The sequence below is a fragment of the Paramormyrops kingsleyae genome, chromosome 16 (genome assembly GCF_048594095.1).
Source record: "Paramormyrops kingsleyae isolate MSU_618 chromosome 16, PKINGS_0.4, whole genome shotgun sequence".
Lineage (NCBI taxonomy): Eukaryota > Metazoa > Chordata > Actinopteri > Osteoglossiformes > Mormyridae > Paramormyrops > Paramormyrops kingsleyae.
In genome coordinates this window covers 32,432,302-32,455,857 of record NC_132812.1, presented here as the reverse complement: position 1 = coordinate 32,455,857, position 23,556 = coordinate 32,432,302, and the positions used below count along the sequence as shown (strand labels likewise).

The window sequence follows — 23,556 nt, the reverse complement described above, 5'->3', positions numbered from 1 at the left end:
AGCGAGGGTTGTCGACGAGAGAACACCATGAAGAATGTGGGATGTCGCAAGTATGCTTTTAACTCTCTGCAACTGAAGGCCTTCCCAAAACATTACAGACCTCCGGATGGGACTTATGGGAAAGTCGAGACTTGATAGGACAGCGCCAGGCGAAAAGAGAAGACTATCAACGAAAACAAATTATCGTTACTTGTGTACTTATGGTCTATGTGATAGATAAATAGTCCCCGACCTCGTAAATATAGAAGAATATGTACATATTAAAGGTAAACAGACAACTGCTCTATCTGACCCAAAATCACCTCTATAGATAAAGCATGCTTCTCTGACATGGGTCTCCAAAGATCATTTCACTGAAATCTAGATTCATACTGTATATGTAGACCGACTGAGGCACATGTCTCAGCGGGAGTGGAAGCCCTGGTGTCCCAGGTCATGGTGGCTATTATCAGTGACTACAGGGAAGCAAACCATGAAATGGGCTGCTGGGATTTACTACATCACAGGCCTCTGGTGCGTTGGGTCGGCGTAACGCAGAGCTTTTCCACTGCCCCCCCCCCGGGGTCTTTCCGGAGCTTCACTAAAGGTTTATCAATGCCTCCATAGGACTATACAATTTGTTCAATTCACAAGATGGGAAAAATGTACCAAATGGATATATTCTTGTTTTATTTCCAAGTTTTAGTATGTAAATAAGTCTGGAGACAAAACTGACCTTTGCATACTGCATGACACAAGGCGGCTTCACATTTTCTAGGATCTCCGATGGCTGGTAGCAATGTTGTGATTGTAGAAAACCTTCACTGTACCTCCTTTGCTGTATTTTGCATATATCATAAATACTTGTGTACTTGTGATATGTGCTAGACAAATAAGTATGGAAATCACGTAATCTGCAGGCTTCTTTGTGCACATGACCTCTTTATCAGCTGAAATATTAGTGCCACGGTCGGCTTTCTTTTATACACTTTCTGTGTTGCCTGGTTTAATCTGGATGCCATTTTCTTTTGAGAAGCTCAGTACCTGGTGTGAAAGGTGATTGCATCTCAGGACTCTACCTTACCCAGCTAACGTTCCACTTCTCCACCCAGCATAAGTAAAATTGCACGGGATGCACACAAAAAGGGACAAGAAGCACCAATCATCCAAAACACGACCCCCCCCCCCCACCCCACCCCAGCTGTCTCCTTCCAGAGTCATACCTTCTCACTACATCTTCAGTCCAGTCAGACCCACAATGCAACAGTGCACCCGTCTGATTTGCACACCCACAACAGCTGGTTGAACTCAGCCGTGGGGTGTACATTCTGATGTGGATGCTGGGCATGGCTTGAGGTTCAACAGCCAGTGGCAACTTTCTCGTTTGCTACTCTGTTTCCGTGGTTACCCCTCTGTCTTACTCGTGTTGACCTGCTTTTACGTCGCTAATTGCCCACACACTACAATCATCAGAGCTTGGTGCCTAAAATGTGCCTATTGCTCTGGGGTGATAATCTGTGAGCAGAGCCACACCCAGAATAATACAATCCTTGTGTCTTAGATATGAAAGGTTTAAAAACTAGATGTATTGTAGGGTGTCATCAGGTCATATTATGTTGTGTGTTTTTAATGGCTGAAGTTCATCTGATGTACGAGTGCTGGTCTGGAGCTGTGTTGTCCATGTACATGTCTGATGAGGTCTTGGGATCTGGGCTTGATCACTGCAGCTCCATGGTGGAGCCAGAAATTAAGTCTGGTTGACCATCAGCAAGGCAGTACTGAAAATGGCATAGTTTATATTTAAAGCTTTCGAACACGTTAGTGTACCCTGACCACCAGCTAAGGCCGGTCAGCGTAATTTACTGCTTCTGACTTCAGTGCTACTTGGAAATTCCCGAAAAGCTTTAATATTTCACAAACGCGTATCAGAAAAATACCCACTTGCCTGCTATAGCTGACGACGCAGGAATACTGCACGTGGGCTGTGGGAGAGAATACGTGTATTTTGCTTGATCGTGTTTAACGGTGAATACTGTAATAAGTAGGCAGTGTTCAAAATGTGCCTGTGAAATACGGTCCCTTCTGTTGACCTATAAGAATGTTTATGACAAATATTGTGGAGTGAAATAAGTGAAGACTGACACTTGATTTCCTGTACTATTTCTTTTCCATTGTATTTTTTTTTATCGACTCATCGGCACACTTATTACAACATGCACCTTCATGAAGAAAGGTTTCACATTTTCTAATCAGGCCAAGCTGAATTTGCTTGCGAATTTGTCGAGCACTTAGGGAGAGGCTTCTGGCTTTTCCACATGCTGTTAGAGCATCTGTTTCTCTGTTTGGATGGTGGCGCCGTTATATTACTCTCTGAGCAATGAAATCCCATTATCGCCATGTAGTTTCGTACGTTTTGTGCCAATGTGTGAAGTACACTATAGACCCCACCCGGGAAACAAGTGATATTCTTCATTTAGTATGTGCGGGAGAGGAGGGGTAAAAACGAAAACTTAAAATGCATGTAGCAATGCCTCAGATACTGTATAATTATTTTATTAAAGGAAAAGTTGTGAGATGCAATTTGTAATGCGTTATTGTATTCTGTACACATCAGTTTATTTTTATTGGCTCTATACATATCTAACGTAAACTGAAACCGTAGAGGTTTCGGTTCTGTTTAAATTAAATTTTTTTGCTTTTATGTTATATACATATAAATACTGTATAATGTGTGTGATATGCTCTCAAAGTTTTATTTGCGACGAAAGTTTTTGTTATTTAATTATAACTATTCTTATTACAGTGAACTCTTGTGGAAGATCTTTAAAGATTTGTTTTGCTGTATAATCTGCTTTGTGCGCGACGCATTCCTGTATTAAGTTAAGATATTAAAAATCATACCGGTCTGTTACTTGTCTGTTGCAATTTATTTACTTGTCTCGTTCATTATCGTTACGTTTTAATGGTCTATTTTACGACTGAAAGCGTCCGTTACAAAAATATAGATGCAAAATCGAGTTTCTGAACTTCGGAATGGAAATGTGGTGGACATTCATGAGGAAGTAGATAAGGTAAATACACGACTGTGGTAATTACTCTTATTTTATTACATTATTTCCCAAATCATGCAACATAACTAACCGGTTTAAAAACACCAGCGGTAACAGTTAAAACTGTCTAAAAGTCGCACGTGCGGCCTGGAGGCGCCGCCCCTTCGCGCGCGGCCGCTGCCCGCGTTCCTGGGGGAGTCGCGAGGTCGCAGTCCAGCGAAGGGTAAGCTGCGTTATTTTACGTCGCCGGTCGACGAAATGTTAAAGTTGTGTTGTTTTTTATGTATTGCTATGCATCCATTTATAGAGATGCGTTAATTACTTTGGAATCCAGATAAAATAATCGTTAAAATGAGGTGTTGTTCATAAAGTTTTATCGTGCAATTGTTTGCGTAACTAGTATTGTACATGGACTGCAGAACCGGAGAGACCAGCCACCGTACCGGGTAAATTTTGGAGTGAGCATCAACAATCACGAAACAATTTCCACAAATAACTTATTTCAAACCGAACAACCTTATTCGCAAAAGGCTGAATTGTATTCGTGTTTTTGAACAAAAATCTTAACGCATCGCGCAGAGAGTGTATTGTGAGGTGAGCACGCTTCACAATACACGAAAAGAACAGGAAGGTTATGTCTGGGCTTTTCAAAATTAGACAAGTGAACATGACTTCATGCCCCGCGTCCGTGGTATTACGTACTAAATATTAGTGTTGTAGTACTCGAGATCGGTCTCGTTCTCGAGACCGGTCTCGAGACCGGTTTTTGAAGATCTCGGTCTCGTCTCAGACTCGGCCGCATTTGTACTCGGTCTCGTCATGGACTCGGACAAAGAGGACTCGGGATTTTATTTCGAGACCAGCCGAGACCACGGATTGGATAACTTCTTACTTCAAGTGCAACCAATGATGTTAGTGCCGACAGCGGTTACCCGACCCGCCCCCTTCACACACTCACTGGCCAGGTATACAGGTGAGGTCGTGGATATTTGCAAGATGTCAGCAAAATCATTTGTAATAAAATTTGGATACCAATCCCACAAAGAATTCATATCAACGGGGAAAAGAAAACACACCGCAGTGTGTAAATTCTGCAGTATGACAATAACAGAGACGACAGGGACAACGTCAAACTTTTACCGCCACTTAGAAAGGAAGCACAAAGAAAGGTAAAATAGGTTTATGTTGTGCTAGCTAGTGTTATTAGTCTTTCTTTGTGAAATCTCTTTACAATATATCATATCAAAATATACAGTATATATATATGACTCCTTGTTTTGACGCTAGTTTCATTTGGTGTTGCCAGCTATTTCACTAGCACCTAAATTAGGCGCGCAAACTAGCTAAATTGGCTAATATGTAGTTTAGCTAATTCAATGTTAATTTGCGATAGGTTGAAGGTCATTAATCACCTTACAATAAGTCAGTGATAACAGTATGTGGAAAACAATATCATACCATATCCATCATCTTTGTGTAACTATTTTAAAAATATTTCATTTACGCCCTTGCTGTCTACTATGTAGTGTCGATCCACACATTTGTGTGAGAAAAAATTATAGAACATACCATATTAATATATATGTTCCTAAGCCTAGAAAGCCAATTATTTGATTAGCTACATATATAGATTATAAAATGGAATGGAAACAAATCAGAATGTGGATAAAAATAGATTTGACATATATTCCACATTAATTTTTAGTTTAGGACATATCTATAATGTACGGAAGCGTAATGCCTTCACTTGAGAAAAAATAATTCTGCTGAATTAACGAGATACAGTTTTCATGTAAAAAAACGCTCCTTTTTTTAAATTGGTCTTCGTTAGTCGACGTCACACTCGCTATAGCCGCAGTGTATTGTGGGTCGAATCGCCATTTTGGATGTATACAACGCAAGAGTGAGCATTTGCGTTCAGCATTATTTTTTGTAAGATGGGACACTATCTGAAAGGCTGTCACACTAATTCACATGGTAGAAATGGCAAAAAGGTGGACTACAACATGAGATTTTTTCGGTTTCCCACTTGGAAAAGAGGATATGGACACCAGTTAGAGGAGGTAACAAAGAGGCGTTGGGTGGCCTGGGTCGCAGCAATGAGACGGAAGGAGATCACTTTCAACACGATATCTCCCTTCATGCGTGTTTGCTCTCGGTATTTTCACAAAGGCAACTAAGATGTTTTTTTTTGAGTAATATTATTGAATATGCATTTTTTTTGTCTTCTAAAGTTGGTATTTTCACATTGGTTAATCTACACAAGCAAGCTAGCCTCACTACGGAGGGCAGCAGAAATAGATTAATATGCTTGTGTTAAAGTGGTGTTACAGAGTGAATGCTTTTTAAAGATAAGTAAACAGGAAAACTGTAATGACACGTGTATCAGTGCATGTATATGTATATTCGCGTGCATGGATTATAAGCTGCAATGCTGGATAAGGTTGTCACTGTGTGCTGTGCCCTGTAAAACCAATGCTCAACTATGGTTTATGTACAGAAACATTTGCAAGTACGGTTTCTAACGTTTTACATGATGTCTGGAAGGATCTGTATAAACTCGTTGTATACCGAGCCTGTGTCCTGCTTGCCGCTTATATTTTATTTTAAACATTACCAATAAAGTTATGTCCAATGACATTACTGTGGTGTTCTTGACTCTTTTTCCATTCTTAATCACCTAAATGGCTGGTGTGTTTTGGTAATGAAAATTTTGGTAATGAAAATCAGTAACTTATTACTGATAAAGTTCCATAAAACGTTACATTTTTGTAGAGAAAAAAAACACTGAAAATGAAACATTAAGTTAACCAAATGTGTTTACATTCGCGACACACTCAAAATGGCGAATGGGGGCGTGTCAGACGGTGCAGACACAGATACAGTTTTCATTACATGGTCTGATTGTCTCTTGAGTCACCACATGACCAGCCTGAATGCATTTCAGATGCATCATCTTGTATCCGTGAAGCATGCCATACTGGTCCAACTGACCCTGGAGAAACACTGCAATGTTCTGCAGATCAGAATGAACTTTCCCTCTGAACAACCGCAAAACCTGCGCAAAGTCGACAAACTAATAACAATGCCATCTATGTTACTTAAAGCTGCCAGTATTTCCCAGTGTTTCTAACCCAGACCAAAATAAAACTAGATTAATCTAAGCTGTGATATTGTTGCAGTGAAATTGAGCTCCAAAGTAGGCGAAATTCGAGTTCTAGTGAGTTCGAGAACCGAGGTACCACTGCATATATATATTACATGAAAACAGTATCTCAATTCAGAAAAACATCGTATTTTTTTTTACATGAAAACCGTATCTCGTTAATTCAGAAAAACAGAGTTTTTATTTTACATGAAAACTTTATCTCAGAAATTCCGAGATAATTATGTCATTAATTCAGAAAAACAGCAGAATTATTTTTTCTCAAGTGAACGCATTACGCTTCCGTAATAGTGTAATATGTAAGATTTTCTAATACAGTCTCGGTACCTTTGCTTCTCTTTAACTTGCAACATTAATTTTAAATACTTTTTTTATATAAATAAAATTAATTTCATCAGATATCTGTGTTATCCTTCCTCAATTTTAGGTTCTTGGAGTACAAGGCTGGCCAAAAGAAAGATGACACACAGCCAACTATAGCTTCCTTTACCCAGAAAGGGCAGGTCTACAGCGAACATTCTCAGAGACAACAAGCCATCAGTGAAGCTATTGTCCAAGATTTAGTAATTGGGTGTTGTCTGCCTCTGTCAATTGTGGAAAATTTACATTTTAAACACTTTCTTGAGATTTTAGACAGTAAGTACACACCAATCTCCAGAAGAACAATTTCTGAGAAACAGATCCCAGCATTAGTGAGGAAGGTCAAGGAGAAAGTTTTAGAGAAGCTGGCGACACAGACATATGTCTCACTAACGACTGATATCTGGTCTGATCGCAGACTACGCTCTTTCCTTGGAGTGACTGCCCATATGTGCTGCAAATCAAAGGCTGCCTATGCACTTGAATCCTACTTGCTGGACTGCAGGCATTTTACAGGTAGACATACTGGTGAGAAAATTGCTTCTGCCTTTGAGGAGATCACAGAGGAATATGGAATCCGTCACAAGATAAACTATATCATTACAGACAATGCTTCAAATATGAAATGTGCTTTTAAAGTTCACATGCCACAACAGCAGTCTGATGACAGTGCGAGTGAGGAAGAGAGTCTAGATGATGAGAACTTGTGGGAGGACATGAATTCAGTGGAAGACAAAGAATTAACTTGGTCATCAGGTGAACGTCTTTCCTGCTTTGCTCATTCTCTACAGTTAGTTGTAAATGATGGCTTGAAGGAGGTTAAGGTCATCTCACGCGCCATTGCCAAAACATCACGGTTTACAACTCTGTTACATAGCAGTTCACAATTAAGAGACAAGTTTGAGGCTGCATTTGGCACTACTAAGACTATTCCAGCAGCAAGCAACACCCGCTGGAACAGCACTTTCAAACAAGTACAGGCACTCACAGCTCTGGATCACAGAGCCCTAAATGAAATGTGCAGCAAGGACTATGAGAATGTAGTCTTTAGTGCTCGTGAGTGGAACCAGCTAAAAGAACTGACTTCAATTCTTGCACCATTCTCAGAGGCAACAGACCTTACAGAAGCAGAGAAATCAGTTACCATAAGCATGGTGGTTCCGACTGTCCTGGACTTAAATACACACCTCCTTAAGATGGAGGGGACCCAAATGCAGTGCCGACCATTAGTCAAGGCCCTCCATCAGTCCCTGGTGAAAAGATTTTCTGGAATCTTCACAAAAACAAACATGACCAAAGATAGTGGAAAAGAGGAACCGTTTAACCACAATGTGTACTTTTTGGCTACCATTCTGGATCCACAGTTTGGATTAAGTTGGGTAGATCTGGATGTTACCAGTGGGGGAAATGCAGCATCTGTGAAGAAGTTCAGAGATGATCTGAAGAAGACACTGATAGGTATCTTTAAATTCTTTTAAAAGATCATTTGTGAACTACCAATCTTCTTTTTTTAAAAAAAAAATAGTGTATGTTAATAACAGGGTAAATGTTTAATTCATAGGATTTTTTATATCACCTGTTTATTTTGCCACAAATATGTTATGCTCTTGGTATAATGTACCTGCGACTGTTTTAATATTTAACTTGCAAATGTACGTATTATAGACAAACAGTTGTTTTACAATAACACCTCAGCCCTAAATAACATAATAGATCATAGAACATCATCTTATTAAAGCTTCCATGTACATAACCTATATTTCTTCCTACAGGGTTTCCGCGCGGTAGTAAAAGGTAGTAAATTCAACTGCATAAACCCTGTCCTAAAACTGTACTGGACCAAATATTCAGTAACATCAGTGTTCATTATTCTTCCAATTTGCCTTATAAAGGTCCTAAAATAATAAATAACAAAAATAAAGTAATTTTCTGGCACATTCAAGCAATCTATCCATTTCATTCTAACTCAGTTTCTGCATTTGTGTATTTTTCAGACACTTTGATCTCAGAGGTGGAGAACATGATGGAGAGTGAGGGAAATGCAACTAATTCAGGGTCTATTGTGAATCCTCATGGTGATTCACCACCAGTTAAATGGCCTCGTCTTCTGTCTCGCTACAAGGCCTACAAGATGTGCAGCTCAGATCATGATACAAGTATTATGACAGAGATCAACAAATACTTTGATGCCGTCCATGACTGGGATGCTGCCGATGCACTTGACTTCTGGGCCAAAAACCATGTTAGATTTCCACAGCTTCACAATTTGGCAATGAAGGTGCTGTCAGTCCCTGCCTCCTCAGCACCAGTGGAGAGGGTTTTTAGTAGAGGGGGCATTATAATGAGACCCCATCGCGCACGTTTAGGTCCAAGAATGTTACAATCCCTCATGTTTCTGAAATGCAACCACACTCTACTGTGATTTTTCATTTATGTGGTGTTTCAGGCCATGTTGTGTGGTGTTTAGCAGTTACCCCCTCATCTTTGGGGTCAGTTTGGTCTTAAAGAGTGTTCTGCCACAGTGGTTTGTTGAGGATTAATAAATGATGTTATAATTTTAGGTAACTGCTTCCAGTGAAGCAATTTTGTAATTTTATGAATGAAACTCCTGCATTTGTTGCTTTAAAAACAAAATTGTATGGTCTTTAGAAGTTTTTTTCACTTTCACATTCTTTGTTCTGTTTTCTGATTATTGAAATGTAAGAGAATAGTCGAGAGAAGTAATGTATAAACATATTTAATGTTGCATAGTGTATGTTGTTTGCTTCGTTCAGCTCTTTTTGAGGGGTGCTTAGGCTTTGCATGTTCCACTTATTTGTCATGTGGTGTAAAACATGCATTGGTCCGGTCTCGACTCGGTCTCGCCCAGCCCTGGTCTCGGTCTCGACTCGGTCTCGCCCAGCCCTGGTCTCGGTCTCGACTCGGTCTCGGCCAGCCCTGGTCTCGGTCTCGACTCGGTCTCGGCCCTTCAGAGTCTTGGTCTTGTCTCGGTCTCGACACCCTCTGGTCTTGGTCAGGTCTTGGTCTCGGATAAGGTGGTCTTGACTACAACACTACTAAATATCTGTGGCTAAGACCAAGGCCGTGCGAGACCTTTGGGGGGGCTCCCTCGGTACATTACGCGTGACCGTCGGTGATCAGTAACATTCGCCGACTGGAGGGACGGTCTCCTTCAATGAACATTGCTCTCTATAAAAAATGCGTGATTGTCTGTATTCGAGAAGAGGCAGTCAATCAAAGGTGGGTCACTTTCTGTCGTTCAGGTGAAGGGGCAGGTGCTCAGGCACCCTCAGCCCTCCCCCCAACCACACTCACTCACTCTCTTTCTCTGCCTGGTAAACACATTAGTAGTGGGCCTAGTGGCATGTGTCCATCTTCTCATGGTAAATATGGGCTCTAGATTCAGGATGGCAAAGAAGCTGCTGGTAGATGTCGACTGCGGGGTAGACGATGCCCAGGCCATCATGATGGCACTGGCCGTCCCCGACGTGCAGATCCTTGGTGTGACCTGTGTCCATGGCAACACCACCACCGAAAACGTCTGTAAGAATGTGCTTCGTGTTCTGAAGGCCTGCTGCAAACTGGAGGTAAGGAGGCCCACAAAAGCATGACATCACCCTCTCAGAAGGGATATATGAACGACAAAGAATACCCTTTCCCTAATACGACTGTCTAATGCAATCTGTTTAATCAGCAAAACAACCTTGACTTTTACATCTGCAATCCACTGCTGTGTATTTAGTTGCAGGACTGTGAACTTCCTCTAATAATTATGGCATTCCATCTGCTGCCAAATTCAGTTTTATGGTGGTTTGTGGTCGTGGCCTTTTGTTCTCTGGATAAAGGGTTCAGAGAACATTGATGTCGCTGCTATTGCAAACACTAACAAGTCATTCACATGCAACTTTCTCACTTGTATTGCCTTTATGTGGCTGGAAAACACCGTATCAGGCAAAGGGAACAGAGCATGTTTTGCACAAGGTGGAAAAGAAAGTCCAGTAGTTCCATGCGTCGGTCAATCTCACCATGGCAAAAATAAAAGCTGTGAGCACTGGAGCAGAAATATTTGGTAAATAAACAGGAGGAAAGCCTCAGCGCATCAGAAGACCTAATTTTGCCATCAGGAAAATGAGGAAATGAAGCCTAGTTTTAAAGTTATGTACTGCTGTTTAAAGCAAAAGGGGTTGGCGTCTGCAGATTCCAGTGTTCAGAGGTGCCTCCAAGCCCATCTTGGGGATCACAAGAAATGCAAGTTATTTCCATGGGGTTGATGGTCTGGGTGATGCCCCTGACCCCGAGGCTCCAGGCCTGGACATGGTCCAGAAGGAAGGAGCCGTATCTGCCATGATCCGAATCGCCACAGAGCACCCTGGCGAGGTAGGATGTCATCGTTACGCAAAAGAATCTTTCACTGCATTTCAGCCAAAAAACGGGTATGGAGAAGGTTGCCGGTTGAAGCTCGGCCTTAGCAATTTCCCAACAGGGATCAATGAAGTATCTATCATTATTATTATTATTATTATTTTATCACCTTAATGGAACTCTGATGCTAAGCCAATTAGGTAATTTGGATGGTGTGTGATTCTGTGGGGGTAAGTACTGTATGCCTGTGATTCCACTGTAGTTCTCCCCAGAATTTTACTCTAGGGACACTGTCTAATCCTCTGATATTCACTTGTGTGTCGCTTTGGACAAAAGCACCCGCTAAATTGATAAATGTAAATGTAGTATAAATGTTAGCATCGGTGAACCACGCTTCTACGGTAACACAAGCAGATGCCATTGATAAGTTTACTTAGGGATCACTTTGACACAGTGACAGAACTTGGCACTCTGTTCATTTTCCTTTTAAAGATTGATTTTTCTTTTATCATTCAGTTTAGCACATTAAACACCTGTGTTAGGAGGGAGAAAAAGGTCTTGAGCTGTGTCATGGGTAAGTTTGCCTAGATTACTCTGATTTCAGTGGAGGGGTGCCATTTGTCTTTTGTTTGGTCTTCTCAGGTGACTCTTGTGGCTACGGGCCCCCTAACAAACCTCGCCTTGGCTGTCAGACTGGACCCTACATTTCCCCAAAAGCTCAAAGGCCTTTACATTATGGGTGGAAACACTGAGTGTAAGAATTTCATTTCATACCTACATCTCAGCGCCAGCTACTCCTCTGCAGCCACTGTTACTTCAGATACATCACTTTATAGTACCGTTATACTGGGTGGCTCAGTAGGTGACACTATTAGCTCACACCTCCAGGGTTGAGGGTTCGACACTCGACTACACTCTTAGTTCACATTTTCCTCGTGTCCTGAAGGGCTCCTTCCGTCTTCTGGTTTCCACCCAATTAATTGGTGTCTCTGAATTGCATGGAGTGCATGTGTGTGCCTTGTGAGGTAACGGAATAATGTTCTGGGTGTACCCCAGCTTTCTCCCTTGTGCTGCCTGGGACAGGCTCCAGGCCTTCAGTGACTCTGACCAGGATAATTGATTAGAGGGAGGATGGATGGATGGATGGATGGAAAATCCTTTCTTAACTTTCTTCTAATTTCTATGTATTTCTAAGTCACTCTTATTCCTTAAGGGGAACCACCACCATCTAACTGATTATTAGACCATGGGTAACGTAATCCAGGGATCTCCAACTCCGGTCCTGGAGGGCTACTATCCAGTAGGCTTTCTATCCTACTTGGCTTCTGATGAGCCACACCTGGCCCTGGTATTTACCTGAGGACTAGTGTGGCTCATCAGAAGCCCGGTAGGATTGAAAACCGACTGGATAGTAGCTCTCCAGGACCGGAGTTGGAGATCCCTGGATTAGATTCCAGTAGGAGCCCAGCTGTTGTACCCTAAGGGAAGGTATTTAACCAGAATTTCTTCAGTGAAGCAGCTATTTGCGTTTGGACAGTAAATATACTTGATGATTGTGGTCTCTGTACTCATGGATTTATGCCTGTCTGCAGCCCGGGGTAACACGACAGTGTGTGGGGAGTTCAACTTTGTCAGCGATCCTGAAGCTGCTTACATCGTACTGAACGACTACCTCTGTCCAGTCTACATTACCTCTTGGGAGTTCACTTGTCGCCATAAGTTGCCCTGGGTGAGCCCATTTTAGCTGAGGGAGTGTTTACCCACAATTAGGGCTGTCACGATATAATCGCAATTGTATGGCACATGCGCAGTAATCACCATGTCTTTAGATAACGGGCGTAGAGATTTGTGTGGACGCCGGCTTTTCAGTAATACAGAAGCTCCTATACTTATGAACGAGTTACGTTCCAAACGGCTGTTCATAACTTAAAATGTTCATAAGTCTTTATTCGACACAATTTTAAGGGTATACTCAATTACAAAGAACTAGGACATGCTGGGAGTACGAACGCTACGATGCTATGTGGCGAGAATTGCAGCCAGAAGTCTTGGGGACAGGAAACGGGAGCCCAACAAACATATTTTTTAATTAAAGTCCTCTTCATTCGTATGTATGAAAGTTCGTAAGTAGAGGAGCGTCTGTATATGCATGTTTACTTGCGCACACAATTTGGCATTCACATTAGTAGTATGCTTAAAATATTAATGAGGCAAATTAAGTTTGTGATCTATAAATTTGACGTATCCTTATGTTTATTACATTCGGTTAGCGGAGCACGCCACATACTATTGTTTTGGTAAATCATGGAACAGATGAGCACTGAAGTGGTGGTGAAGAAAGGGTCAGTTCAGCAGCCACAACATTTTTTGAAAGAGGAGATATCCTGGACAAAGAAAGTAAAATAGACATTGGTATTGTGGTGGTACTTTTTGCAGTTTAGAGTCCCACACATTTATTAAACATTAGGAATGTGCCAAATTCGTAATGATGACTAATATTTTAGGGGTACTATACATGTCACACCCCCATTTCACAAAACCGACATAAGTTTTTTAAACTAACATGACGTCTAGCTAGCAATTTAAGTCACGGTGGGGATGTGGATGCGCGAGACAGACTGACAGCCCACACGGTTGCTAGGTAACAAGGTACACATTTGTGGTAGAAGAAAACATAACATAAGAACTATACAAACGAGAGGAGGCCATTCGGCCTCGCTTGGGGAGCACTTAACCAAGTGAGATTTTATTTGAAACTACAAAATTCTATGTTAGATGTACATTTTAACAAAAAAAATCGTTCATGTCCTGGGAAAGTATTAATTTCCGGGATAGTTGCTCAAAAATGAGAATACCGGAATGGATGGCAACCCTATGTACTGCTAAACTGCTCACCAGATTGTGGACGTTAACGTCCGAATAGTACCAAAAATCCTGAGTTCGGACAAATGTTTACGCCCGTCATCTAAAGCCCTGCTGATAATTGCACATGTACGATATGAACAGGATTATACTGTGACAGCCATGCCCACAGTGCATTGTAAACTTAGATTCTTTGCTATTCAAATGGCTTATTAGCAAATATATAGATTATTCATACTAAGTCATAGTTAATTCAATTAAAAATCATTTGTTTCAATATTTTTTTCCAGTTAACGATGGTGTTTTTCCCCTCAATTTCCCTCAGGAATTCTGTGATGAATGGCTTTCCCAAGACAACGAGAAGGCGAAGTTCATGAAGAGAATTTTCCAGCACTCTATGAATGAGGCCTACAGCCCGCAGTCTGAGAAGGAGTTGGTGGATGGTTTTGGTTTTGTGTCATGTGACTCCTATGCAATGGCAGCGGCCGTTGATGACTCATTTGTAACCGAGTATGAGCAGGTTGCAGTCACGGTGGAGCTCGCAGGAACGTGCACACGAGGAATGATGGTCCTAGACACCCTCGAACTTCTGAATAAAAAGCACAAGGCTTTCCTTTTAAAGCGTGTGGATATGGACAAGTTCAAAAGTTTGCTGATAAATGCACTAAAATGATGTAGAAACCTTGCAGCTAATACACTGGATTGGTTAACTGAGTTTTAACTAAATCAGTAGATCAAAGTCTGCTGCTGAGATACATAGATGACTTATTAAATAATTTAAATAATACTGATTTTACAATGTTTTACCGGAGTCTGCATGTGCCACACTTTAGTACTACCAGAAATGTACTGTATGAATACATATAAAGAAACAAGCAAGCAATCGTGTTCAATCATGAATAAATATTAGATTATTGTAATTTTATTAAGCTATTTGCTAATGAATAAAAAAAATCATATTGTTTTCAAATTATTTTATATACATTGTTATGTACAATTGCACATCCAGTCATTCTCTTCCCATCAGTATCCCTTTCTGCCCCTGAATCGTGATCTGTTATCCAACTGGAAATGAGGGGAAAAAATATTTTCAGTTTCTCTTTTTAGGGCTTGCAATTGCTGTAAGTTAATGTCTTGGTGTTTTTTTGGTGGAAATATCTCTCAGCATCAAAACACGATCCGTGTACTTACCATGGACCTCTTGCATTCGAAGAACGACACTTGCAGACCTTTGCAGTGACCTTCTTTCAAGCATTGGCTTGGCTTCTTCCCCTCCTACGGCCAAAAAAGTTTTATCTTAGCCAGGACGTGCAATTAATGAGAGGCTTGGGAAACAACATTCCGCTCATCATGAGTAATCAGCTTTAGCAATTAGAATTAACGTGGTAACATTGCAGTAGTCAGGCAAGCATTTCCACTACAAACGTACCTTGGTAACACAGTCGTGCTGAAGGAGACACGTTTTTAAGTCTTCTCTGACACCCGCACACGCTCTGTAATCATCTTCTTTATCTTCGTAATATTTGGGCATTTTGTCAGATTACCAAAAATGAAAATATCTTAATAAATATAATCCCTGTTATGAATCTTCAAAAGCTGTTTCAAGCAATCATACGAGCATAATGAAATACTTCTTCGACTGAATTTGTAAACTCCTTTAGCTGTAGGAAACGTGCCTGCTGCCACCTACTGCACTGGAGGGGGAATCAACCTGCCCTCTCCCTCTCACCATTTTGTCTTTCACGTTTTTTTCGGACGCTTTTCAAAACAACATGCGTTCAGGGCCAGCTATGAGGTAACCGATGTCCTAAACTGCGTGATTTTTAGGAGCTAAAAATAATATCTGAAGCTAAATATTTACCTGCATAAAAATAGGATAACTAACGTTTCACGTAAATAATTACTTAAAAAAATAGACAGCGGTATAAATATCGTGATTGTCCCTTGTACCGGATCTCACTATAACCCTGGTTACGGCCATGCATACAATATAGAAAATTGGTTTTCTTCCCGAACTATTCCTATGTTGCAATATTCTCATTACAATATACATCATGCAGAGAAATCATAAAACACGTACTGCATTCACCTGGTTATAAAATAATTAAATCTGGATTTCTAACGGTTTTACATCCGTCACGAAATGCTCCATTCTACATTGATTTAGTACTGAGCGCGTTACTCTCTGTATGTTTCCTTTTTTGTCACCAGAATCCACAATGGGAAACTGCACGCCTCTAAAGGCAGAAATGCTCAGACCTTTTCAGTTTTATGGTATTTATTTACCCCCCTAGAACACCAGCTGGCGTTGCCTTATTTTTATATTTATGTAATTTTCCATATGTAGATTTCTACACATTTTACATTAGTATTACTACAAAATGTTGGTAAATGAAAGTGAATGATTTATAGAAATATAGGCCTATAGTTCTTTTATATGTGTATAGATTCGGGTTATCGAGCTTCTGATATAAACATCTCTGTGGTGTGAGTTTCAATAACCCACAAAATCTAGTTTATGGTACTCAGAGCGATGCTCTACCCTGTTGTGAATCATGAAGTATTCACGGTAATGTCAAGAGTATCACGCCTTTGTATTTGCACTTCAACATCTTTTATGGCCTGTGGATTATTATACGCTTTGTCTAGTTCATTTCAGCGTTTACAGTGTGTGGAGGCTGTCTCTCGCTTTATTTTTGTTGTAGTTTTCTGGCGCCATCTCGTGGTGCAAAATATGCTATTTGACAAATCATTCGCGTGTATTGGGCAGCTTTGGGGAAACAACAGCATTTTTACTTCATTCTCAGTGGGTTTATTATGTAGTTCAGACCGTTAATCTTCCACTCATGGGTTTGAGGCTGGCCTGTAAGATGAGGTCGGCCTCATCTGTATATTTTTATTCACTGGTTGTCTGTTTCCCCAGTGTTTGTTATTTTCTCTTTTGTCTCCCAGTTATATATTTACTCTGCTTGTGTTATGTTCGCTTCTGGTCATGTTTGTATTTTGGTTCCATGTTAATTAGCTCAGTGCCGTAATTGCTAGTGTGTGGTTAGTGTTTCCTAGTTTAAGGGCTTCTTCCTTGCTTTATGGGTCTTCAGTCCTGCTTCTAGGAGCCTGATATGAACTGTTCTAGCAGTGCACTTCACACCTGCACTTAATGCTTCCTATTGCTTTTGAAGGTCACTTGATGTCATGCTTCGATGCATGAGAAACTGTCAGATAAGTTAACGGTCATCTCTGGCATTAGAATGTTGCTTCCGCCCTTTACCTGACTGGTTTCTGATCGTTCCCAGTGTCTCCTGCTTCACCTTGTTCATGTGTACTGCTGCCTATGAAATTTTAAATCAGGAAGAATCCTGCTGCTCAGTATAGCCTTCAGTCAGCAGAACAAGGATTAAACCAGGATTTAAAAATGTATATTTGTTTAAAAATGTGGTGGTCTCAATTTTTTCCACGGCTGTATGTCTGCTGTGGTAGAACCGCCCTGTTGGAGTGGGACTGGCTGCAGTACATCACATGAACCTCTAGATGTCACTAAAAGCATATAATTGAATTGACTAGATCATATGACTGAGTATAAAACCTGAGTACAAGTCAGAACGATATGCAGAAGAAAGTACACGATAAAATCTGTGGTGGGGTAGTTGGTGCTAAGTTTGAATAAGGCCATTTCAATTTAAATTTCAAAAACTTTAAAGTTCACAGCCCACACTACTCATATAAAGATTTTTCAGTTTATTTGAAAGATATGCCCCAAAATCAGGGCGATGGGAGGGAAGTTGAAGGACTTAACTTAACAGCGGTGGGCTGAGAGAATCTCTGTGAAAGACAGCAGGGTAGGTCGGCCCAGGGTGTCCACTAATCAAACTCATGTTAATACCTGAGAAACACAACTATAGACATTTGTGCTTTTTATGTGGCTTGATCAGTACAAACATTAAACATATTGGTAATAAACTGACCATACTGCAATTTACATGTAAACTTGTTTAACCAGCAAATAGGCCCTATAAATGTCAATGCAGTTTGCAATCAAAGTTCCACCATTAAAATTGCTTCATACTTATGACAATACATGCAAGCTGAAATGTACTGCTGAATTTAATTGCAAAAAATAAACAGATATTCTGCGAAATATGGACAGACTTGCAGTTTTGGTCATGACTTATCATGGAATGAAACAGGAATTAAAAAATGCTTACAATTAGATTTTGAAAAAATTACAGGTGCCCTGGAGACAGTAAAACTGGTGAAACAAGTCATTTTGTCATTCAGAGCAAAAAAGCACACAACAGCACGTGTGTGAATGGCGAGATTGTCATTAAGAGATTAAAGACTTCATTACATTTAATAGATAGTGTCTGAAATGGTCTCTACACAAACCTGCGGTTTAACATGCTCTCATCAATTGTATACAGAAAAATCAGACAATTTTCTTCATTAAAAAGGTAAGCAAAACACTTTACAAACTATACACATTTAAAAATTTGATATGACTATTTATACTATACAATTAAAATAAATTAGATTATGTTCATTTGTCCTGATAATATTTCCCTTCAGTTGAACACACTGAACTGTATGCTATGCCTAAATTCTTCTGTTTCTTAAATTACATAGATACCATAAAAAAGCAGGAACGTCACATTAACACAGAAGTATAAAACATCCCCCAGTTCACAGTACCTTTGCATGTTTTTGCAGGATTTCTGATCATATAAACAATATCAAATGTTACCCCCCCCCCCACATTACTGTAACAAATTGCAGGAACTGATCAGTTAATTATGTGTTTAGTTTTCAAAAGTATCAAAAAGATAAAAAAAAACAGTCCTTGTGTTTGATGTTGTTCAGTACCTCCACTTTTCTGAAAAAGACAGTAATCAGTGTACAGACAGAGTCATGTGTTTATACAATAGGACCCAGCCTGCTAATGTGAGTGCCGTGCAGGTACTTTCCCTGCACATATACAGTAGATGATGGTGTGACATGGAACATGCAGCACTTCAGTCCACCAAACACAGCAGGTCGATGCATTTGCTAGTGATGGGCAAATGAAACTTCATGAACCATTCGCTGCACTTTTTAACCTCACTAGATGGCGCTCTTGGCTTGCTTTGGGGCATGCTTACAGCCCCACTACAACAGAGCACCATCTAGTGGGGTCAGAAAATACAGCAGATAGTTGATGAAACCTCTTTTGGCTATCACCTGCATTTGTCAGCTGCAGCAACATTACCCCCTCTGTGGAAACGCTTCCCTGTCCGTTTACATGCTTGTCGTTCTGCTGTGACAGGGATCCTGCCAGTTGTCATGACGAACCCTTGAGGTAGAGTGACATCACCAGGATTTTCCGGGATTGGTGGAGCTCTCAGCCCAATCACTGTCCCCGCTGATTAGTGTACTGCCACATTGTATACCCCCTTTAATGGCGAGGTAGCTTCTTGATGTGAATCTGCAAAAGGACGTGAGCAAATATATACATGTTATCACATACAATCTCACCGCTAAGAACCAGTCTGGAGTGGTGTGCGGCTCTCTGGTTTAGGACTGTGTGAACACAGTCAGGTAGTCAATTCAAATCCCATAATTGGCAGAGTGATTTCAAAGTTGGACCCTGGAGGAATTACATCAAGGACTGGCTGGTCCTGCTCGTCCGATCCCCCTGTGTGCCACACCCCCTCATTCACCTCATGGGAAACCCCGATTGTAATTAGCTGTTTCGTCTTATCTATGATTAGTCCTGTGTATTTTAGTCCGCGTCTGAGTCCGTCTCCTTAGCTCTGTCACTGAAGTCTCATGGTGTAGTGTTTCCATCCGTTGCCTGTTCCATGTCCCTGCTCCCTTTGTCGATTAAACCCTGTACTCCTATGTCTCCTTCTGCTTCCCGGTCTCGTGCACCACTACTGATCCTGACAGGATGCTGCTTTGGATAAACGTCAGTGGCAAATAAGTGAATGTAAATGTTCCCAGCTCAAAGAGCGTACTGGTGAGAAAGGGTGAATGCGACTGTCACAGAGTCCTTCCGCAGGTAGAAAGGGGAGTGGGGCTGACCTCATTCAGAATAACCCAAACAGAGGAGTTCCTGGTCATGGTGAGACGCAATGCCGCCGCAGGGTTAAAGATAGGGTCTACCACAGCTTCGGCCAAGCCCTTCGTAAACTGACCTGGGACGACAACACACAAGCACGTGGTATGTGAGTCTCTGTGTCTGAAAGCTGTTTACTGAACTTCAGCATCACAGCCCAGTTTAAAAAATAAAATTCTGTTAGTTTCTTAAATTAGAATTAAAGTACCCGTTTTTCAATAACATTCTTTTTTCGTACATTATTTTTATATTTAGCTTGAAAGCAGATTTAGTGCAAAAGCTTGCCTAAACTGATCTTAATTTCTTTCATGTACTTAGACTGCAGGTAATGTTTAATTTTATGCAAACTTTGCTTGTAAAGCACCAGTAGAAGGGTGTGTTTTTGTTATTCCTCTGATAAAATGTGGGTCAGATTGTTGTGCTGATCATTCCCCAAAAGCTCACGATTCAGAATCACTTTGGTGTAGCAAACTCAGACACACCCAGAAAGGCCTGCGGCACACTCACCAATGATGTAGAATTTGTCTTCTGTTAGTTTATATTTGTCTTTGGTCTGCAGTTCCTTGTCCTACATTGGATCAATACGACAAGCAAAAATTACTTTCCTATTATGGATCTGTCACTATGCACACACAGTGTGTCAGAACATATATCCTAGACCATATAAACCTTACAATGCACAACACCAAGGCCTGCTAAGTAACAGGTCCTCTCGGACTTGTGGGTCAAAATAAGCCTCAAACAAATATCAAATTATACAACACTCTGGGTTTCTGTGTTAAACTGTGGATGTGTTTTTAAAACCGTTACTGTGCTTATGCAATAATCAGCAAATAAACCAATGTAAATATTTATTGATCAATAGTAAAAAAAAGTCACTGGGTATCATATACAAAACAGAGCAGTAGAGCATGATTTATGATTTGAAGAATGGTGGAAATACATAGTCCAGATGCGGATGAGAGCACCCAGAGCGAACCCAGCGTGAAGCAGTGAACCCAGCGTGAAGCAGTGAACCCAGCGTGAAGCAGTGAACCCAGAGAGAAGCAGTGAACCCAGCGTGAAGCAGTGAACCCAGCGAGAAGCAGTGAACCCAGCGAGAAGCAGTGAACCCAAGGTGTCCTGTGTCGGGGGCTATTTTTGGGAAGAAAGCAGCACTTACTCCCTGTCTGACAGTCAAGAAGAGTGTAACTATAATGGCCTAATGGCCAAGTCAGAAAAACATGGACGGCCCAGTGACACTAAGGATAAACTGAGGAGTTACACTGACACCTGGGGGCCCAAAGTCACAAACTGAGTTTCACAACAACATTCATAGACATCCAAGGCGGTGTGTGCTGTTTACATAGGTACTCTGTGCCCATCTTATAAGAACCATATCAAGAGTATAATGAACAACATATTTGAGGTTCTTCGTAGTTCACTGTCTGAAAAAACTGAAATTGAAACTATCTGACATTTAGACCCTTGAGGATAATTTTAAACATGCAGCGTTGGACTTGTTTAGAATATTCTAGAATATTAGAATGTGTTTAGAATATTTCTTCCTGTTTTTCTTAGATTGCATGTGTCTATGTTCAGTCCCTGATGTGCCCCCCCACAAAGCCATCTGTGGTGGGGAGCTGCAGGGAACACAGATTAGATCATATTCCGTCAGATGGCTGTTCAACACCTCCAACTAGTGAATTATCTGCAGAGTCAAACAAATAACCCTCATCCCCAAAAACTGCTCCATCACACACTGAAGCCTGGAGCGCAGAGACCAAAGAGAGGCGGATGCGTGACAGCATTCGCCTCGGGGGGGGGGGGGTGTCATGCTGGCGTGGGTGTTATGCATCGACCAGACAGAAATGAGGTAGCCATTACAAATTAGGAGAATTTTAAAATATTGTTTTAAATTTTAAAACATTGTTTTAAAAAAGCTTTTTTTTTCGCCTCACCGAGTATGGCAAAATCTCAATGCTGGTGTTTTCTATCTGGTCTCCAGGGTGCTCTTCATTTCCACTGCGAAACAGGTACCTGTCCATCAAGAAAGTCAGTCATGTCACACAAGTGCACTCTTACCGAAACACACATATACACACAGTCACAAAAAGAAGAGGCAAAACCCAGCACTTACACATCGTAGACAATCAAAACTATTCATTAAGCTCTATTCATTAAGCTCCACTATGAGAAATATAATGAATTTGCATTTAATTTATCCTATAAATGATACTGCTGAAGCTGTACTGGGCTGAAGCTGTACTGTCCTGAAGCTGTACTGGGCTGAAGCTGTACTGTCCTGAAGCTGTACTGTCCTGAAGCTGTACTGGGCTGAAGCTGTACTGTCCTGAAGCTGTACTGGGCTGAAGCTGTACTGTCCTGAAGCTGTACTGTCCTGAAGCTGTACTGGGCTGAAGCTGTACTGGGCTGAAGCTGTACTGTCCTGAAGCTGTACTGGGCTGAAGCTGTACTGTCCTGAAGCTGTACTGAAGCTGTATAAGGAATGCCAGCAGCACGATGCAGCAAGCAGGAAATGTTCATCCTACTTTCTGCGCCCTGGTTCACAGCGACCTCTTGTTCTCTCACTGAGGCCCAGGTCTGGGCTCTCCCCCTCCCTTACTGCTATCTTCATGCACGTGGGGGTTTTTCCACAGGCCTGCTCCAAGGCCCCCACAGCCACAGCGAGTAAAGAGTTGCAGTGTGTGTCTCTACATCCTGCCTGCGTACTTCTCACTGCTCAGAGGTGTCAGTTCAAAAGCATCTGTCCCGTTTCCAGCATTTTTTCACCACACTGTTGCAATCTGCTGCTTTTCTGCCTGCCTCTACAGCCCCTGCAATGCAGATTTTAAGCTCTGTCTGTGCCAGTTTGTTTTTGCCTGTCAGTATTACCAGCATGACTGTCACATTCCATTATATTCATCTGCTCAGGTGATACTTTTATTCAAAATCCATCCTTTTCAATAACAGCTTGTTAAGTATAGGTTCACAGTGGACCTAGATCCAGTTCCCAGGAAAGCTGGGGTAACTGGGCAGGAGATGCTAGTTCATGTCAAGGTGAGCACTCACATGTTATGGACATTTATTTGAGCTGTGGGGAGGATTGTTTTCTTCAATGTCACTATAGCTGAGTCCCACACAGAACATGGACCAGCAATCTTTGATTTCATGTCTTTAAATGCCATATTGTCTAGAGCTGACATATGAGGCATCCAGGTACAGAAGGAAGTAAACTTATTGCTTGAGTAACAGTGAGGCTCATGGGAGTTTTACATACACAAAAATGTTCTGAGGGTAGAAAAAAAATGATTGGGTCAGAGAGATAACCAATCAGATTATAGAGAAAGTGGGTCCAAGCATCAGCAGGAGTCGGCACCAACCAATCAGATGTCTTGGTACCGCCTCCTCTAGTTGCTGGGACCCACCTCCTCTACAATCTTATTGGTTATCTCTCTAAACCAATCATTTTTCATTCTGCCCTCAGAACATTTTTGTGTAAGTAAAACAGACCTTTCATGATGTCACCCATGTTGACACTGAATTCTCCATCCCTACCGTACATAGATTTGTTCCCATCCCACATCAGTTGCAGTGACCCAAGTCAGACATCTGAAGCCCACTCCAGCAGAACTATGTCCCCTCATATGTCCTCCTTGATGCTCTCGCTCACCTTTCAATACTAACAGGCTGGTCAAACTTAAAGACGA

General features: G+C 41.3%; 4 protein-coding genes across 20 annotated transcripts in view; 2 read left to right on the top strand and 2 right to left on the bottom strand.

Moving 5' to 3' along the window:
* LOC111843664 (inositol polyphosphate-4-phosphatase type I A-like) overlaps positions 1–2,890 on the top strand; it is a 56,578-nt gene extending 53,688 nt beyond the window's left edge. For all 8 annotated transcript variants that reach the window (XM_023811418.2, XM_072700200.1, XM_023811408.2 and 5 more), the window contains one exon: positions 3–2,890. In XM_023811418.2, the coding sequence (XP_023667186.1) occupies positions 3–135 (133 nt within the window). In that variant the 3' untranslated portion in view covers positions 136–2,890. The remainder of the gene's footprint in view (positions 1–2) is intronic.
* A 285-nt stretch (positions 2,891–3,175) lies between these two features.
* Positions 3,176–14,752, top strand: LOC111843642 (inosine-uridine preferring nucleoside hydrolase-like). 3 transcript variants are annotated; one of them, XM_023811361.2, is made up of 6 exons: positions 3,176–3,252; positions 9,956–10,142; positions 10,753–10,932; positions 11,560–11,671; positions 12,510–12,646; positions 14,105–14,752. In XM_023811361.2, the coding sequence occupies exons 2-6, from the start codon at positions 9,963–9,965 to the stop codon at positions 14,450–14,452; spliced, it is 957 nt and encodes a 318-aa protein (XP_023667129.1). In that variant the 5' UTR covers positions 3,176–3,252; positions 9,956–9,962; the 3' UTR covers positions 14,453–14,752. The 3 variants fall into 3 exon arrangements, with proteins under 3 accessions (XP_023667129.1, XP_023667126.1, XP_023667127.1); XM_023811358.2 differs by lacking the exon at positions 3,176–3,252 and adding an exon at positions 9,616–9,795; XM_023811359.2 differs by lacking the exons at positions 3,176–3,252; positions 11,560–11,671 and adding exons at positions 9,616–9,795; positions 11,434–11,491.
* On the bottom strand, positions 14,668–15,485 carry coa5 (cytochrome C oxidase assembly factor 5). Its single transcript, XM_023811362.2, has 3 exons — positions 15,209–15,485; positions 14,971–15,054; positions 14,668–14,844 (listed from the first exon to the last, which is right to left on the bottom strand). Exons 1-3 carry the CDS (start codon positions 15,308–15,310, stop codon positions 14,803–14,805), a joined length of 228 nt encoding a protein of 75 aa, XP_023667130.1. The 5' UTR covers positions 15,311–15,485; the 3' UTR covers positions 14,668–14,802.
* Positions 15,486–17,499: 2,014 nt separating this feature from the next.
* Positions 17,500–23,556, bottom strand: part of LOC111843672 (alpha-1,3-mannosyl-glycoprotein 4-beta-N-acetylglucosaminyltransferase A-like) — a 123,058-nt gene continuing 117,001 nt past the window's right edge. For 5 of the 8 annotated variants that reach the window (XM_072700201.1, XM_072700202.1, XM_023811436.2 and 2 more), the window contains 4 exons: positions 23,520–23,556; positions 21,808–21,886; positions 20,375–20,435; positions 17,500–19,946 (listed from right to left, as the gene is read on the bottom strand). The exon at positions 23,520–23,556 is cut by the window's right edge and continues 157 nt beyond it. In XM_072700201.1, the coding sequence (XP_072556302.1) occupies positions 19,792–19,946; positions 20,375–20,435; positions 21,808–21,886; positions 23,520–23,556 (332 nt within the window). In that variant the 3' untranslated portion in view covers positions 17,500–19,791. Of the gene's footprint in view, positions 19,947–20,374; positions 20,436–21,807; positions 21,887–22,472; positions 22,684–23,519 lie in introns of those variants that run through there. The other 3 variants (XR_011982853.1, XM_023811434.2, XR_002838227.2) reach the window with 3 other exon arrangements.

Excerpts from the sequence above, each read along its gene's own strand:
- LOC111843642 (XM_023811358.2), top strand. The coding sequence starts at position 9,731 with ATGAACATTGCTCTCTATAAAAAATGCGTGATTGTCTGTATTCGAGAA. Across the intron at positions 9,796-9,955 it reads GAAGAGGCAGTCAATCAAAG|ATTCAGGATGGCAAAGAAGC; the intron begins GTGGGTCACTTT and ends TATGGGCTCTAG. Across the intron at positions 12,647-14,104 it reads GTCGCCATAAGTTGCCCTGG|GAATTCTGTGATGAATGGCT; the intron begins GTGAGCCCATTT and ends AATTTCCCTCAG.
- coa5 (XM_023811362.2), bottom strand. The coding sequence starts at position 15,310 with ATGCCCAAATATTACGAAGATAAAGAAGATGATTACAGAGCGTGTGCG. Across the intron at positions 15,055-15,208 it reads AGCACGACTGTGTTACCAAG|GAGGGGAAGAAGCCAAGCCA; the intron begins GTACGTTTGTAG and ends TTTTGGCCGTAG. Across the intron at positions 14,845-14,970 it reads TCGAATGCAAGAGGTCCATG|TTGGATAACAGATCACGATT; the intron begins GTAAGTACACGG and ends CCTCATTTCCAG.